Source organism: Eschrichtius robustus, chromosome 2 (genome assembly GCF_028021215.1).
Source record: "Eschrichtius robustus isolate mEscRob2 chromosome 2, mEscRob2.pri, whole genome shotgun sequence".
NCBI lineage: Eukaryota > Metazoa > Chordata > Mammalia > Artiodactyla > Eschrichtiidae > Eschrichtius > Eschrichtius robustus.
The window spans coordinates 158,034,281-158,054,033 of record NC_090825.1 but is presented as its reverse complement, the minus strand read 5'-3'; the positions used below and the strand labels follow the sequence as shown (position 1 = coordinate 158,054,033).

The following is a 19,753-nucleotide window of genomic DNA, read 5'->3' as shown; positions in this document are numbered from 1 at the left end:
TTCCCTTCCTCCTAAAAATGGGATACTTAAAGCTGCTGGAACTGCTTTAACAAAGAAAGAGAAACAACATCAAGAACAACAACAACTAAAACAAAACCCCTCTGGTTAAGTGAGATTTCTGGTGAGTTATTAAATTCACTCAACAAATATTAATTGAGCATCATGCAGCAAGCACCACAAAGAAATCACAGTCCTGATCCCCAATAATTTTGTGGAGTAAAAAGACATGTAAATAGGGACTTCCCTGGTGGCGCAGTGGTTAAGAATCTGCCTGCCAATGCAGGGGACATGGGTTCGAGCCCTGAGCCGGGAGGATCCCACATGCCACAGAGCAACTAAGCCCGTGTGCCACAACTACTGAGCCTGTGCTCTACAGCCTGTGAGCAACAACTACTGAGCCCACGTGCCACAACTACTGAAGCCTGCGCACCTAGAGCCCATGCTACCGACAAGAGAAGCCACTGCAATGAGAAGCCTGCACACCGCAATGAAGAGCAGCCCCCACTCGCAACTAGAGAAAGCCTGCGCGCAGCAACGAAGACCCAATGCAGCCAAAAAAAAAAAAAAAAAAAAGACATAAATAAATAAACTATACACCAGAAATAAACAAATCCAAGTCTTCCAGGGAACTTGGGATATCAGAGTTCTAAGCTGAAAACTAGCAGAAGGAGGTGTTTCACGGCAATAGAGCTCTGAGTACGCAAGGAGGCACAGAGGCGTGAGAAAGAATGCCATGTTAAGGGAACTGAAAAATATCACTGGAATAGAAATGGAAAGGGTAGAATTATGGAGTTGGACAGCGAAATATGGGTCAGATCATGAGATGCAAAGAAAGATTTCATGCTGCTTTAATCAATGCAAAGCAAATGAAAAATCTTACTGACACAATCAAATCTTTGCTAGAAAGATTATTCTGGAAAAAGCAAGAAGGCTGAATTGAAGAAGACAGAGACTTGAAATTAGGGGCACTGGTACAGTTACTGAAATATTCCAAAGGGGAAATGAAGTGTAAACTAGGGTAGAGGCAATGCAGATAGAGTGGAGGGTTAATTGAGGGTAGTGGATTTTTTGGTTTCACTTATTTAACTTCAACAGGAATTTATAAACACTAATACATATATACATGCATACATACTGAAAAAAAATTCCCCAGATACTTAGCATGAAAATATTTTCTCTTCTAAATTTATACCAGGAACCTGAAAACATTTTCAAAATTTCCTTGGTGGGAAAATCCAAAGCCAACAAGCACCTCAGTGCTCATAGTGATTTTGCTATTTATCATTTCTGGCACTCTCACCAAACGGTAGTTTAAAAACACACGTACACAGAGGAAGCATTTAACATCAAATCTTCAATTTTATTACGTTACTATTTTTTGCTATTCATTTTAAGGAAAAATATAATATGGTAATATTACCATATTATACCAAATGGAGATGTTATTACCAATTCTACATATTCCTAAATATGTCAAATGACCCTCAACTGGCCCAAAAGAAAATTGACAGAATTAATCTTTATCAATATCCACCTCAAAGATATGCTTCTAAAAGAATATCTGTAATACAGATATTCTTTTATACTACTCTGCCAATTACACAAATGTTATTCCTTGAAACACTTAAAGGAGTGCAAAAACAAACAGGGATGTCCAGCCCATTCTGAAGAAATAACCCCAAACTTGAACCAACTTGATCATAAATGCCTGTGATTGTTACATAAAAATGTAACAAACAAACAAAAGCCTACTACTGAATCAGTTTGTCAAAAAGCTTCTGAAAGGACAATAACTGTGTTCTTGAATAAGAAGATTCAACAACATAAAGATGTCAATCACATCCCCTCAAATTCATTTTATAAATTTAATAAAATTTCAATTTTGAGAAGCTGATTATAAAGTCCTTTTGAAAAAGTAAGCAAGAAAATCTGGGAAAACCCTGAAAAAGAGCAACAAGGGAGACCAGCCCTCCAGATTAAAATATACTATAAGCCTCTACAATTATGAGTAGTATATATAAGACCAATGGAACAGAAAATTGAGAAACAGACCCAACTGCATAAGGAATTTAGTATTGAAAAAGGCATCTCAAAACAACGAGCAAAAGATAGTTTTTTTAAAAAAAACTTAAGAGACCTTATTTCTTAGAACAGTTTTAGGCTTACAGAAAAATTGAAAAGAAAGTATGGAGAGTTCCCATACTCTCCCTCCCCGACACTCACTTCCCCCTATTACTAACATCTTGCAGTGTTGTGTACATTTGTTATAAGTGTACATCATTAACTAAAGTCCACAGTTTACATTAGGGTTCACTCTTTGTGTTGGACATTCTATGGGTCTTGACAAATACATAAGGTCATGTATCTATCATCATAGTGTCATAAATAGTTCCACTGCCCTATAAATCTTGTGCTCCATCTATTCTTCCCTCCCCTCTAACCCCCATCTCTGGCAACCACCTATCTTTATACTGTCTCTATAGTTTTGCCTTTTCTAGAATGGCATATTGTTGGAGTCATGTACAGAGCCTTTTTGGACTGATTTCTTTCACTTAGCAATATTCATCTAAGGTTCCTCTGCATCTTTTCATGGCTTGATAACGCATTTCTTTTTCACTGAATAATATTTTATTGTATGCACGTACCAATTTGTTTATCCATTAACATACTGAAGCACATCTTCGTTTCTTCCAAGTTTTTGGCAATTGTGAATAAGGCTGCTATAAACATTTGTGTGCAGGTTTTTGTGTGGACATAAGTTTTTATTTCACTTAGGTAAATATCTCGGAGCATGATATGCTGATCATATGGTAAGCCTATGTTTACTATTTTTTTTTTTTTTTGGCCCTGCGGCTTGTGGGATCTTAGTTCCCCAACCAGTGATTGAACCTGGGCCCTCGGCAGTGACGGTGCGGAGTCCTAACCACTGGACCACCAAGGAATTTCCCAAGACTATGTTTATTTTTGTAAGAAACTGCCTAACTGTTCCAAAGTGGCTGTCCTGTTTTGTATTCTCACCAGCAATGGATAAGTTTCTGTTGTTCCATATCCTTGCCAGCATTTGGTGTTTTAGATTCTAGCCATTCTAACAGGTGTGTGGTGGTTATCTCATTGCTGTTTTAATTTGCAATTCCCTAATGACATCTGATGTTGAGGATCTTTTCATATGTTTATTTACCATCTCCTGTATATCTTCTTTGGTGAGATCTGTTCAGATCTTTTGCCCACTTTTTCAATGAGTTGCTCCTTTATTGCTGAATTTTAAGAGTCCAACCATACAAGTGTTAGAAGAAAACACAAGTGAATTCTTCTACTGCCCGAATGTGGGGAAGACTTTAACCATGACTCAAAATTCATAAGCAATAAGGGAAAAGATTTTGAATTATACAAATCAAATTTTTAGTGTATAAAAAGTTAAAAAACAACATGTGTATGGCAAAAAAAACAGCATGTGCAAAGTGAAAGAACTGGGAATGACATTTGCAACTTATTTCATAGACGAAGAGTTAATATTCCTAATATATAAAGACTTTTTTAAAATACAGAAGAAAAAGGATGGGACTTCCCTGGCAGTCCAGTGGTTGGGGTTCCAAACTTCCACTCCCAGGGGGGCATGGGTTCGATCCCTGGTCGGGATCCGCATGCTGTGCAGCGTGGCCAAAAAAACCAAAAAACAAACAAAAAGACAACCCCCCCCCCAAAAAAAAACCCCAAAAAACAGAAGAAAAAGGATAACTTGCTACAAAAGTGGGTAAGAAAAAGTGGATGATTCATAGAAAAATAAACTCAAATGGCCCTTATATATATGAAAAGTTGATCAACCTCACTCATAAGGAAAAAGTAAATTAAAACTATACTGAGTTTGACAACACACTCTGTTGGTGAGGTTGCCGGGGGCCTCATACATTGCTAATGGGAATACAAAATGGTACAATCCTCACATAGGAAAATCTGGCAATATCTAGCAACACTACGTATTCGTATACATATATATAAGCATTTAATCCTTTGACCCAGAAATCTTTCTACGAATGTATCCCAAAGACACACTAGCAAAAAATAAAATGTTGGTACACAAGGCTACTTATTGCTGTATTATTTATTACAGCAAAAGATGAGAAATAACCCAAATATCCATCAATCTAAATTATGGTATGTCCATACAATAGAGTATTATACAGCTGTAAATACTTAAGAGAAATAAATCCCTATATTGCTATGCAGTGATCACCAGGAGATAATAGGTATAAAAGACAGTTGGAGAAATGTGTGTAATATACATCACCATTTATCTTTTTTAAAAGGGGGGGGTCCACAAATAGATATACTTATTACTTAGATTTTTTAAATGAAAGATTTTTGTTTTTGCTTTTTTTAATTCTAAGCTTCTCTGCAGGGGAAGTCAGGGAACAGGGTATAAGAGAGAAGAACAGAAGTTAGATTTCTCTAAATATATTGTTACATGTAGATTTGACTTTGGAATCATGTAGCTGCTTTATAAAACAAAATTTAGAAAAAGCAGCAGCAGCAATTCCTAAACATCAGAAGCAAAAAAAAAATGTAGAGTTGGTAGCATAACTATCCAAAATGAAATTATCCCACATGACTTTAAAACACAGTAAACTGACTCTACATTCTGCATTAAAGGGCTTAAATTGTTTTAAATAATTATATTATTGTTACTAGTAAGGGTATTATTATTTTGAGACAAAGTGTTGATTATGTGATAAGGCAAATGAATAATCATGTTAATCGCATTAAGAACCAAATTTTTTGGTATGGAGAAAGAAGAGAGGTAAAATATAGGGCCAAATTTGAATTGGCAGTCCTGAATTTGAATTGGAAACATCAAATTGTTTTATCATGAATTAAATAAATACAAACATACGTGTGTGTCTGTACTATATATTATATGTATTTCCTAGTTCTGTTAACTAAAAAGTTCTAGACCAACCCAACAGCAATGAGCACTCATAGCTACCAGACGTGTGGCATCTAAATATAATTTCTTACCAAAAAGTAACAAGGTTTCCTGGAGAAACGCCTGATTCTAGAAAATGCACAAGATGAGTCAAACATCTTACAATGTCAAAAAGCTAAAAACCTATCAAGGACTACTGGGGCCATGACAATATGATAAAAGTCTTCAGGAACAATAATACAAGGCTCTTCCAAATTACAAATTCAAATGGTAAATCTTTTCTGTGACTCTGAAAAAATAAAATTATGTAAATACTAGGAGTTCCTAAAAAATAAAAGTCATTAGGAGCCAATCTAAATAGACTCATAATTGTCAAAGATGGCACAACCTAAGCCTTAATAAGCACAATGGCAATGAAATGTAATACGTTAAATATATTTACATCCATGAGTTCACTGCAAATTTTAAAAATCTACAATTCAAATTTTAAAAATCTCAGTGGTAAACAAATGGGACCTAATGAAACTTAAAAGCTTTTGCACAGCAAAGGAAACCATAAACAAGACGAAAAGACAACCCTCAGAATGGGAGAAAATATTTGCAAATGAAGCAACTGACAAAGGATTAATGTACAAAATTTATAAGCAGCTCATGCAGCTCAATATCAAAAAAACAAAGAACCCAACCCATAAATGGGCAGAAGACCTAAACAGACATTTCTCCAAAGAAGATATACAGATTGCCAACAAACACATGAAAGAATGCTCAACATCACTAATCATTAGAGAAATGCAAGTCAAAACTACAATGAGGTATCACCTCATACCAGTCAGAATGGCCATCATCAAAAAATCTACAAACAATAAATGCTGGAGAGGGTGTGGAGAAAAGGGAACCCTCTTGCACTGTTGGTGGGAATGTAAATTGATACAGCCACTATGGAGAACAGTATGGAGGTTCCTTAAAAAACTAAAAATAGAACTACCATTCGACCCAGCAATCCCACTACTGGGCATATACCCTGAGAAAACCATAATTCAGAAAGAGTCATGTACCACAATGTTCACTGCAGCTCTATTTACAATAGCCAGGACATGGAAGCAACCTAAGTGTCCATCGACAGATGAATGGATAAAGAAGATGTGGCACATATATACAATGGAATATTACTCAGCCATAAAAAGAAATGAAATTGAGTTATTTGTAGTGAGGTGGATGGACCTATAGTCTGTCATACAGAGTGAAGTAAGTCATAAAGAGAAAAACAAATACCGTATGCTAACACATATATATGGAATCTAAAAAAAAAAAAAAAAAAAAAAGGTTCTGAAGAACATAGGGGCAGGACAGGAATAAAGACGCAGACGTAGAGAATGGACTTGAGGACACAGGGAGGGGGAAGGGTAAGCTGGGACAAAGTGAGAGAGTGGCATGGACTTATACATACTACCAAATGTAAAATAGATAGCTAGTGGGAAGCAGCCACATAGCACAGGGAGATCAGCTCAGTGCTCTGTGACCACCTAGAGGGGTGGGATAGGGCGGGTGGGAGGGAGACGCAAGAGGGAGGAGATATGGGGATATATATATGTATAGCTGATTCACTTTGTTATAAAGCAGAAACTAACACACCACTGTAAAGCAATTATTCTCCAATAAAGATGTTAAAAAAAAAAAAAATCTCAGTGGGACTTCCCTGGTGGCACAATGGTTAAGAATCCACCTGGCAATGTAGGGGACATGGGTTCGAGCCCTGGGCCGGGAAGATCCCACATGCTGCAGAGCAACTAAGCCCGTGCGCCACAACTACTGAGCCTTCACTCGAGAGCCCATGTGCCACAACTACTGAAGCCCATGCGCCTAGAGCCTGTGCTCCGCAACAAGAGAAGCCACCACAATGAGAAGACTGCGCACGGCAACAAAGAGTAGCCCCCTCTTGCTGCAACTAGAGAAAGCCCACGCACAGCAACAAAGACCCAACACAGCCAAAAATAAATAAATAAATAAAAATTTTAAAAGTCTCGATGGTTACTTCATAGGATGCTAGGAATCAACTCATTATTTAAAAACTAATAAATAATCGAAAGGATCAAATGTTTATCCTGCCTTTATTATATATACTATAACTCGGTGTAACTGAAGAGGTGAGAGAACATATATCTTTATCCCTATTAACAAATAAAGAAGGGATGACAGCGTCAGAATATCATCATTTTGTATGAAAAGGCTAGGCAAAAGCTAATGAAATATAATGTATTAATACTAATCTTGTGGAAAATGTATCTAAGGATACTAAAACTAAGCTAAATTTGAATTTTCAAGTGAAAAAACTTTACAAAGTTTAACTGTCAACACTTTAAATTCCCAAATCACAGGGTTAATTCTGTAAATTTGAAAAATATCAGACACGTCTTCTGTATATAAAATATTTTCTATACGTATCCTTTTTGAAGAGGACTTGCACTCCTTTGAGTATACGTTAGGCTACTTGATAAGTGTTTATCTTCTAATTCCAGTTTTAAAAAAGGATGACAGTTTTGCAAATTTTCAGTTCTACCTTTTATTAAATATTCCCTGGAAAAATAAAGAGAAATGTAACAGAACATGTGTACAATTGAACATTCTCCAAAACTGCCCCCTTTTTTTAATAGAGCCCTAGTATTTATCAGGTACTTTACTTGCATTGTCTCATATAACCCTTTTAAGAACCCAAGACACCCTTTCAGGATAAAAACTTAACTGGGAATAGAAGGGAACTTCGTCACCCTGATCTAAGAAACACTCGCAGCTAACATAATAATGGTCAAAGACTGATGATTTCCTCCTAAGATCAGGAACAAGACAAAGATGTTTACTCTTGCCATTTTTATTCAACATTATACTAAAACAATTAAGCAAGAAGGAAGAAAAAGAAATAAAACTATCTATTCACAGATGACATAATCTTGTATACAGAAAAAACTAAGAAATTTACAAAAAAACTAATAGAGAACTAATAATGAGTTCAACCAGGTTGTACGATATGAGATCAATATACAAGAATCAGTTATATTTCTATATGGTAGTAATGAACGGCCTGAAAATAAAATTAAGAAAACATTTCCTTTCCCAGTACCTTCAAAAAGAATAAAATATGTACGAATAAACTTAATAAAAGAAGTGCAAGATTTGTACACAGAAAACTACAAAACATCGAAACTAAAGATGACTTAAATAAATGGAAAGACTTCTCATATTCATGGATTGACAGACTTAATATTGTTAAGATGGCAATGCTCCCCATATTGATCTACAGTTAACAGCAATCCCTATCAAAGACCCAGCTGCCTTTTTTTGCAGAAATTGACAAAGTGATCCCAAAATTTATTTGGTAATGAAAGGGATCCAGAATAGCCAAAACACTTTTGAAAAAGAACACAGTTGGAGGACTCATACTTCCTGACTTCACACTTATTACACAACTGCAATAGTCAAGACAGTGTAGATACAGATAAAGGTAGATACAGATCAATGGAACAGAAACGAGTCCAGAAATAAACCTTTAGTTATGGTCAACTGATCTTAAACAAGGGTTTCAAGGTTATTCAATAGGGAAAGAATCATCTTTTCAAGAAATGGTGTTGGGAATACTGGATATCCACAACCAAAAGAATCAAGTTGGACCCCCACCTCATATCCATCAACTAAAAATGGATCAGACCTTACATGTAAGAGCTAAAACTACAAAAGTCTTAAAAGAAAACAGGTGTAAATCTTTGTAACCCTGGATTAGACCATGGTTTCTAAGACATGACCAAAGCACAAGCAACAAAAGATAAAACATTAAACCAGACTTCATGAAATTAAAAAACTTCAAAAGACACGACTAAGTGAAAAGACAACCCACAGAATGGGAGAATATTTTTGCCAATGATATATCTGATAAAGGACTTGTATTCAGGATATATAAAGCACTCTTAACAACCCAACAACAAAAGACAAATAGCCCAAGTAAAAAATGGGCAAAGGACAAAAATAAACCCACACACCTACAGTCAATTAATCAATGACAAAGGAGGCAAGAATATACAACGGAGAAAAGACAGTCTCTTCAACAAGTGGTGTTGGGAAAGCTGGAAAACTACAATGAAATTAGAACACTCCCTCATACCATACACAAAAATAAAAATAGTTTAAAGACCTACATATAACGCATGATGCCATAAAACTCCTAGAAGAGAATATAGGCAAAACATACTCGAACATAAATCATAGCAATATTTTCTTAGATCAGTCTCCCAAGGCAAAAGAAATAAACACAAAAATAAACAAATGGGACCTAATCAAACTTAAAGGCTTTTGCACAGCAAAGGAAACCATCAAAAAAACGAAAAGACAACCTACGGAATGGTAGAAAATATTTGCAAATGATGTGACTGACAAGGGGTTAACATCCAAAATATACAAGCATCTGATACAACTCAATATCAAAAAAACAAACAACCCAATCAAAAAATGGGCAGGGACTTCCCCGGTGGTCCAGTGGCAAAGAATCCGCCTTCCAATGCAGGGGACACGGGTTCAATCCCTGGTCAGGGAACTAAGATCCCACATGCCACAGGGCAACTAAGCCTGCGCGCCACAACTACTGAGCTCGTGCGCCTCAACTAGAGAGCCCCCGTGCCGCAAACTACAGAGCCCATGCGCTCTGGAGCCTGCATGCCACAACTACAGAGCCCACGTGCCCTGGAGCCTGTGCACCACAACTAGAGAGAGAAAACCCACACACCACAACTAGAGAGAAGCCCACATGACGCCACAAAGATCCCATGTGCCACAATAAAGATACCATGTGCTGCAACTAAGACCCAACACAGCCAGCCAGCCAGCCAGCCATAAATAAATAAATAAATTTTAAAAAAGGGCAGAAGACCAAAATAGACATTTCTCCAAAGAAGACACACAGATGGACAACAGGCACATGAAAAGGTGCTCAAACATCACTAGTTATTAGAGAAATGCAAATCAAAACCACAATGAGGTATCACCTCACACGTGTCAGAAGGGCTATTATCAAAAAGAACACAAATAACAAACGCTGGAGAGGATGTAGAGAAAAGAGAAACCTTATACACTGTTGGTGGGAAAGTAAATTGGTGCAGCCACTGTGGAAAACAGTATGGAGGTTTCTCAAAAAACTAAAAATAGAACTACCATATGACCCAGCAATTCCACTCCTGGTGGGTATATATCCAAAAACACAAAAACCCACACCAATTTGAAAAGATACATACACCCCAATGTTCACAGCAGCATTATTCACAATTGCCATTATATGGAAGCAACCTAAGTGTCCATCAACAGATGAATGGATAAAGAAGATGTGGTATATATACACAACGGAATACTACTCGGCTATAAAAAAGGGTGAAATTTTTGCCACTTGCAGCAACATGGATGGACTTGGAAGGTATTATGCTAAGTTAAATAAGTCAGACAGAGAAAGACAAATACTGTATGATATCACTTATATGTAGAATCTAAAAAATATTATAAACTAGTGAATATAACAAAAAAGAAGCAGACTCTCCAATATAGAGAACAAACTAGTGGTTACCAGTGGGGAGAAGGAAGGGGGAAGGAGTGATATAAGGACAGGGGATTAAGAGGTACAAACAACTATGTGTAAAATAAGCTACAAGGATATATTGTACAACACGGGGAATATAGCCAATATTTTATATTAACTATAATTGGAGTATAACCTTTAAAACTTGCAAACCACTACATTGTATACCTGTAGCTTATATAATATTGTACACCAACTATACTTCAGTTAAAAAAAAAAGGATGTAGTGTGTATATACGCACATACACACACAAAATGGAATGTTACTCAGCCATAAAAAAGAATGATATATTGCCATTTGCAGCAACATGGACCTAGAGAATATCATACTAAGTGAAGTGAGACAGAGAAAGACAAATATTATATGATATCACATATATGGAATCTAAAAAAATAATACAAATGAATCTATATACAAAACAGAAACAGATTCACAGACAGAGAAAACAAACTTATGGTTACCAAAGGGGAAAAGAAGAAAGGGGAGGGATAAATTAGGAGTATGGGATTAAAAGATACAAACTACCATACATAATATAGATAAGCAACAAGGATTTACTCTGTAACACAGGGAACTATATTCAGTACCTTGTAATAACCTATAATGGAAAAATATCTGAAAAAAATATAACTGGATCATTTTGCTGTACACCTGAAACACAACATTGTAAGTTAACTACACTTCAATTTTTAAAAAATGGGCAAAAGATTTGATTTTGTATCTCCAAAAGAAGACACACAAATGGCCAAAAAGCATATGAAAAGATGCTCAACCATCTTTTCAGTCATTAGGGAAATGCAAATCAAAACAGCAAGATTAACATCTCACACTAGGATGGTTTCAAACATGGATGATTAACAAATGTTAGTGCAGATGTGGAGAAACTGGAACCTGCACATACTACTGGTAGGGAAAATGGTATAACTGCATTGGAAAAACTGATTGGCAATTTCTCAAAAAGTTAAACAGAGGTACCATGTGACCCAGCAATTCTACTCCTAGGAGAACTGAAAATATGTCCAAACAAAAACTGGTATACAAATATTCATAGCAGCATCAATATTAATAGCTGAAAAGTGAAAACAGTAAAAATGGCCATCAACTGATGAATGGGTAAACAAAATGTGGTTTATCCACACAATGAAACATTATTGGCCATAAAAAGGAATGAAGTACTGATATAGGCTACAATATGGATGAACCTTGAAAACATTATGCTAAGTGCAAGAAGCCAGGCACAAAAGGCTGTACAGTGTATGCTTCCATTTATACCAAATGCCCAGAATTGACAAAATCTATGGAGACAGAATATAGATTAGTGGTTGCCAAGGGTTAGAAGGAGAGAAGAATGGAGAGTGACTGTTAATGGGTTTCTTTTTGAGGTGATGAAAATGCTCTGGAAGTAAATAGTGGTAACGCTTGCACAACTTTGTAAATACACTGAAAACCACTGAACTGCATACTTTAAAAGGGTTAATTTAAGATATGACAATTATATCTCAGTAAAATTGTTATTAAAAAAAAGAGCCCAAGAGACAAAACTAGAAAATTAGTAATGATCAGAAAACATGGTAAGAAATTCGATAGATCAAAAAAAATCAAGATAAATGTACAAAATGCAACAGCATTTTTATTAGTAACCATTTAGAAATAAAGAGATATCCCATTCACAGGGTGGCCAAAACTACAAAATACCTAGGAATAAGTTTAATAAGGAATATCCAAAAACTAGAGGAAAGTTACAAAAAATATTTTAAAGGACATGTGACATCTGAATAAAGAAAAGTACATGTTCCTGAATTTCGACCAGTCCCAAATTAATATATTATTTTAAGCAATTCCAATAATTCCATGGCTGCACAAAATGAGGTTTTTTAAAACATCTTTATTGGAGTATAATTGCTTTACAATGGTGTGTTAATTTCTGCTTTATAACAAAGTGAATCAGCTATACATATACATATATCCCCATATCTCCTCCCTCCTGCATCTCCCTCCCACCCGCCCTATCCCACCCCTCTAGGTGGTCACAAAGCACTGAGCTGATCTCCCTGTGCTATGTGGCTGCTTCCCACTAGCTATCCGTTTTACATTTGGTAGTATGTATAAGTCCATGCCACTCTCTCACTTTGTCCCAGCTTACCCTTCCCCCTCCCTGTGTCCTCAAGTCCATTCTCTACGTCTGCGTCTTTATTCCTGTCCTGCCCCTATGTTCTTCAGAACTTTTTTTTTTTTTTTTTTAGATTCCATATATATGTGTTAGCATACGGTATTTGTTTTTCTCTTTCTGACTTAACTTCACTCTGTATGACAGACTCTAGATCCATCCACCTCACTACAAATAACTCAATTTCATTTCTTTTTATGGCTGAGTAATATTCCATTGTATATATGTGCCACATCTTCTTTATCCATTCATCTGTCGACGGACACTTAGGTTGCTTCCATGTCCTGGCTATTGTAAATAGAGCTGCAATGAACATTGTGGTACATGACTCTTTCTGAATTATGGTTTTCTCAGGGTATATGCCCAGTAGTGGGATTGCTGGGTCGTATGGTAGTTCTACTTTTAGTTTTTTAAGGAAGCTCCATACTGTTCTCCATAGTGGCTCACAAAATGATTTTTAAATGTACATGAAAGAACTTGTAAGAATTACCAATAATTAAAAAAAAAGAATAGGGAAGGAGTCCTGTCCTATCAGATATTATCAATAAAATTTGGTAGAAAGCTATTATTATTAATTCAGTAATGCTACTAGCAAATAGGTTATCGAAAACAGAGTACACTATGATAAAGAGGACTACTCAAATCAGTTGGGGGAGGGATTGACTATTCAGCTAACCTATAGTCTTTCCTGGAAAAAAGCAAATTTGGGTTCTCATCTCATACATACAAAAAATTAATTCCACATGGATTAAAGATCTGATTTTAACAAGAAATCTGTAAAATATTTTGAAGAAAACAAAAGAGAACATTTGTATAATGTCATTAAGTAGAAGGCATTCTTAGACAAAACAGAAAATCCAAAAGCCAGAAAGAAAAAAATGTCAATTTGATGACATAATTTTAAATAAGGGTAAGTGAAGAGATTAATGATCAAAGATAAATGATGTCATGAAAGAAAATATTTACTATACATGACCAGTATAAAGAACTCATACAAACTGATAAGAAAATGTCAAATAATCCAATAGAAAATGAACAAAGGATAAACAGGGAATTTATACAATAACTAACCATAAGTAGCCAAAAGGAGCTCAATCTCATCCATAATCAGGAGTTTATAGAACGGAATTCAATCTTAAAATCAGCACTTTTTATTCTGCAACCAGAAAACAAACCTTCCATAATACCGTGGGACACCTGCAAAGCCAATCCCTCACTCTTATGTCCCTACTCTTTCCCATTTGAAATAGCTTAAAACAAGTGTTTGCATTAGCTGTTCAAACTCAACTGACTGCAAAACAAAATCAAAAACTACAACCACCACTACCACTAGAAATGCAAATTAAAATAAGGACTCTGAAAATTTAATCAGATTAACAAAAACTGAAAAGATACCATCCAGTGCTGGCAAGGATGTGGGGAAACTGGTCGTCTCACATCCTCTTGGTGAGAGTGTGAGCTGCCAAAACTCCCTGGAAAGCAGTCTAGCAGTAGCTATTAAAATTTACAATGTACATTGTTTTGACCCAGTAACACCACATTTTTAGGATTCTGTTTAGAATTAAAAGCCCTGCTATGTCAGCAATATCCCCTAGGATCCTTAACTTCCGGAACACTTCCTTCACCTTCATGGTCTAACTGAAACTTGGCTTTTCCCTGAAGATACTCCCCCTGAAGCCCTCTCTCCCATTTTCTCTCTCATACCTGTGGGTATGGAAGGGAGAGAACGGTCCTCCTTGTTCATTCCCACTTTGGGGGATTCTTCTTCCCTTCTCCTAAAAAAGTCCATCTTCACATAGAGGAGATTAAGAGAATTAACACTAGTGATGATGTCCAGGATTAGAATCACACTTTTGGACTTCCTTTGCTGTGTTCTCTTTCTTCAAAGTGTCCCATACTGTTTCTATTGGCCCTACTCACTTACCTGTTGTTGAAAACAAATCAAAACCTAGGGCCAGAGAGGCAGTGCTAGGTAGTAAGAAAGAGAATCCAGAGTTCTGGATTCAAATCTAAGCTCATCACTGACCTTAGGTAAATTATCTCCTGATCCTAGTTTACTTAACAATACCAGAACCTACACCATGTTTATTGGGAGGAGTTAATGATACAATGGATCTAGAGCACTTTGGATAAAGTAAATGCTCAGTAAGTGTTTAAACAACATCAAAAACAAAAACACCTTCAAATCTCAAAATTTCGTGCTCCTGTACAAGCAGAAAAGGACTGTTTCTTCCTCTATTGGCCATGCATAGCTCCTTTAGTCGCGTCTCTCTTTATCCATGTCATCCTTCTCCAGGTGTTCAAACCTAGAGGCAGTAAACCAAGACACCAGGGGAATCTGCTATACTTGGAAATTTGGAAAAATGGACTTCAATACAACTGACCTTCCCCATATTTGTATTAGCTCCTCTTAAAACCCATTATTTCCCATTTGAAGAAAATGGGGAAGGCCTAAAATAAATATGGCATTAGTTATTCATATTCAACTGGTTCCAAAATAAACAGGAGAAAGTAACCAGAAGAATCTTAAAAGACATCAAACAGACTTAGAAGCCTGCTAAATATACCCTAAGGAGTTCCAATCAAATCACACGTCACAAAAAAATTGAAATAGAGGAAACCTGAGATTTCCAAAATATTTCACTTTTGCCAATTTCAATATATCAAATGAAGCAACTTATTGAAAACTGACTCCTAGCAGTGTCATCCTGTTCTGTCCTAACCCCTGTGGAGATTCCAAGCACATGCTCCATACTGTTAGTGAAGCAAAGCTGAAACCTAGTGTTATTTCACTCTCTAGTTGAAATAATCTTTGATGGCTCTTCAAGCCTACAGATTAAATTTAAACCATTGAGCACAGGCCTCCAAAATCTGGCTGTTATTTACCTTTCCAGTGTTATTTTCAACTTCCAATTCTTTAAATCCATCATAACAAACACATTCTACATTATTTCATATCCATACCTCAGCTTTGAACATACTCCTGCCCACCACCTGTTATTCCATTCCTCCTTCAAAGCAGCAAAGTACAGTGGAAAGAGTTCAGCTTTTAAGTTCAGATCCAGATCCACTAGATTTCTAATTCTAATTCCATCCCCACTACTTAATAGCTTAATGATCTGGAGCAAATACTTTACTAGACCTGTTTCCTTACCTAGGAGGAGGCATATCACCTGTGGCACTTTTACAAGGCTATTGTGAGGATTAAGCATAATGGTTCTAAACTACCTAGCACCACACCTAAGGCACGGTAGAAACTTAATGGTAACTACTGAGCCATCCTTCTTTCCCCCTCCATCCTCATCAATACTATCATTTCCTAAATTTCCACAGCACTTTGTTTATACTACTATGTTTATTATACCATGAGCACTAATATACTGCAGAATACTCATTATTTATGTATGTGTCTGGCTTTTCCATTAGGTTATAAGCAAGATGGTTATGGGTATGGATTTCTAAATCTCTGCCACTTACCACCTGAGCAAGTTATTTGACCTCACAGAACCTGTTTCTTCATTAATAAACTGAATTGGGGTTAACACCTTACAGTGTTACAAAAAGGTTTAGAAGAGTTAACATCAAATACCTGGTATAACGCTTGACACCTAGTAAATTTCAGAGGCTGTTAATGGTAATCTGGATGATGAACCTGATCCAAGCCACTGCTTAAAGAATACACAAATGTAAAATGTATTTGCCTTATTAAATCCAATTTCATAAAGCAATCTTAATACAACTTTAACCTGCTAGTCACCTCTCTTACTGATAGAGATAGCCAATGAAGACAAAAACAGAGATTCCTGTGCACCTTATCTCAGAAATGCTACCACATATTCATGTTCTTCCAGGACCAGACTAAGTACTTCACAACTTATGGTTCACCTCACCTCATTACACTTTAAACAACATGGGGGCTTATCCCTCAAGAGTTGTAAGGGATAAAATGATCTGCCAAAGTTAAACAACACTCTGAAATTAGCAGTCTATAAGGAAGTAGAAGCTAGTTGTCTGCTCTTTATTCATTCTAATTCTAATCTGCTATGTCATCAATTTCTCTACTCAAAACTCCAAACAAATGTCAACTACTTCTATGACAGTATTTTCCAATTTATACACTTCCAACCCACTGCTTGTTTTAAGAGAAAACATTTCAAAATTAACTGCAGTGAAATCAAGGAAAACACAGAAAAGTGAGAACTTGCAAAGAGAAAAAAAAAAAAATATTAGAGCACTTGCATTCCACTTTCAGTTGTACACTGCTACTTACATGGGTTGTATAGCACACACGTCAAGAGCTCAGGAAGGGTTCTGGAAAGATGGACCTGGTTTTAAATCTGACATCACAACTTACTAGCTGTGTAACCTAAGCATGTTACTTTTTAAGCCTCATATCCCTCATCTGTAAAATAGGGATTGTAACAGTATGACTCTCATAGGGTTGTATTAAATACAATAATGTAAGCTAAGTGTTTCAGGAAAGTACTTACAACACCATACTCAATAAATGGTATTCTATTCATTTGTTGTTATTACCTGAGCACTAAGGTTCTTGGTAAATATTGCATAATTAATGAATATTTAGCATATTTTATATTAGGAAATAAGTGTACCACTAACTTTAATTCTATCCTAAGTTAAATAATGATTAATAGTTGCAATACTGTTTAAGAGCAGTTTACTGTTTACAAAGCCCTTTAGACATCCATAAGCTCATTTTGATCTCCACAACATCCTTAGGGGATAAACACTTTTAAGATACGTATTCTAGAAATAAACTGGTACCCATCAGGGTAAAAGAGTCAAGGTTACCTAAGTCTCCTCCAACCAGATTCTCCAGCTCAGGGATAAAGTGCTTAGTGTCCAAAGTTCTTAACCCAAACATCCACTAAAAGGAGGCAGATTCCAGCAAGTTTCCCACCCTCCTCAAGCAGAGTCAAGAACGTGAGCCCAGGAATAAGCCCGGAGTAATACACCCCCTCAGAAGGCACTGATGACATTTATCATGCACTGTTTCATTACGAGGTTTCCTCCCACACCTTTAGGGCGGGGGCTAGTCCTGACCCCACTGCCACCAGAGCGCCCAACACAGGACCTGCCACCCAAGAGGCCCTCAGTAAACGTTTGTGGAAATGGCATGGGAGGCTGGTAGGAGGCCTTCCAGAGACCCGAAACGAGGCCAACTCCACGGTGGGGATTAAGCATCCCAGTAGATCCACAGTCGTTAGCGGAGAGGGTCCAACCGGTAACCAGGCTGGAAAGGATAGCTGAGAACGGGCGCCGCTAAGGGGAACCCGGGAAGCTGACCCTCTTGAGGAGAGAGAGGGGAAGCGGGTCTGGCCGCAGCCATTCCTGGAAGGCTGGGGACCGACAGAGGCTCGGGGGCCGGGGGCAGCAAGCAGGGCAACTGGCGCCTGGGGGGGAGGGGGCCGCCTGCTGGTCTGAGAAGAATCTCGGGCCCAATCTGAGCAGGGTTCTGGGCTCCTCTAGGGACCCACTCCCTAGCCCGCGGTGGCATTCACTGCACCGAGTACTCGCTGCTACCTGAAACTGCAGCAGCTTCTCTGTCTGCTCCTGGGTTAGATCCCGCTCCTCAGGCGCCGCCATTTTGCAGCCGCCTCTACGCTTCTGACCCGTCCGCACCGTCACCCGCCGGAAGTGACCTCAGTAGCAACCACATCCGGTCTGAACAGCCGCCGGCGCGCAACTGCGTCTGCGCGTGCCGGCCCAACCTGGAGGCCGGGGATGGTGACAATTTCCGCCGCTAGAGGGCACCACTCTCGGGCCTATCCCGAACACTTCCGAAAATTGTCGAGGGACTGTCTGCCCAAGTCGCCCTTAGGAGTTAGGCGACGAACGATCTACCAGAGACTTGACTCTCGAATAGATCGCAAAGAGCCGAGAGGTCCCGAATGCCCCTCGAGAAGCTTCGGAAATTCACGAATGCCCCTCGGCAGATTTCGCCTTCTTCCTAACCATTTTCATCTCCAATGTTTCTGAATGTTTCTTAGGAAATTGCGGTCGTTCAGAAATATCGGCCGTTTGATGTTTGATTCCTGCCATGATGTTTCCAAAATCCCCTGACCATCTCTCAGGAGGTTCCGAAAGTCCCCGAATACTGGGGGCGGGGTGGGGGTGGGGGCGTTTCCCACGCCGCCTTCGAGCCGGAAGCTGTGGAAGGTGTGTGCCCCTTGAAAATTGTTGGCACTCGGCCACCCGGGCACTACCAGCCTTAGGCAGAGCTTTCCGTCCACCCCTCTTGCGACTCTGCTCCTGCCTGCCTCAGGCCCTCACGCGTCTCTCTGCCCACTGGCCCGTCTTCCCTGTGACCAACCGAAGGAAGATCCCGGGACTGGGATCAGGAGACTTGGGTTCACGTTCTAGTGTCCACCTGGCAAAGTGCTGGACATCTCCGGGCAAACCACCTCCTCTCTGCTGTAGTTTTGCCATTGGTGGAATGAGATTCACCAGCAGCCCCAGATATGCTGCCTCAGCTCATTCTCCTTGGAAGCAGTCCCCCACCCTTTCCACTGCCTTATCTCCACCCCTCAATGTCTGCCTTCTTCTGCACTTTCCTTGACCCTTTTAACCCGCCACCTCTCTTCAGATCTCCCATTTTCATTTCCACTTCTTTTCTCCTGCCATCCGCCTTCTCTGTCCACTGTCCAGAAGGCCTTGGGAGGCAGAGGGTTCATGGTCTGGTGCTTTTCCACAGACTACCTGTCTGACTCCTAGCAAGGCACTCAGTCTCCTGGGCCCCTGCTGTCCTCCCCATCTGTGGAATCTCACGCCATGAACTTCACGGGGTTGAATTAGGTGAGACAGAACCGGAAGTGCTTTGAAAGCTGAAGTTCTGTGAAGAGTCCATTAAAAGATGGAAGGACTTAAGTTTTGGCTATTTCTCTCTTTCAGGCCTGAATCAGATCTTACTAGGTCTGCACAAACTTCATAACAATGTCCTAGAATTTTTCTTAGACCCTTAAGGTAAAATTGTAAGCAAGTAGAGCCACTTTGGAGAATTTCTTTTACATCAACTCAAAGCCCACATGAGATGCA

General features: G+C 38.3%; 1 protein-coding gene across 1 annotated transcript in view; it reads right to left on the bottom strand.

Annotated features, from left to right (window-relative positions):
• FAF2 (Fas associated factor family member 2) overlaps window positions 1–18,341 on the bottom strand; it is a 64,544-nt gene extending 46,203 nt beyond the window's left edge. Inside the window, exon 1 of the mRNA XM_068536406.1 lies at window positions 18,242–18,341. Within this exon, the coding sequence (XP_068392507.1) occupies window positions 18,242–18,304 (63 nt within the window). The 5' untranslated portion in view covers window positions 18,305–18,341. The remainder of the gene's footprint in view (window positions 1–18,241) is intronic.
• Between the last annotated feature and the right edge of the window lie 1,412 nt (window positions 18,342–19,753).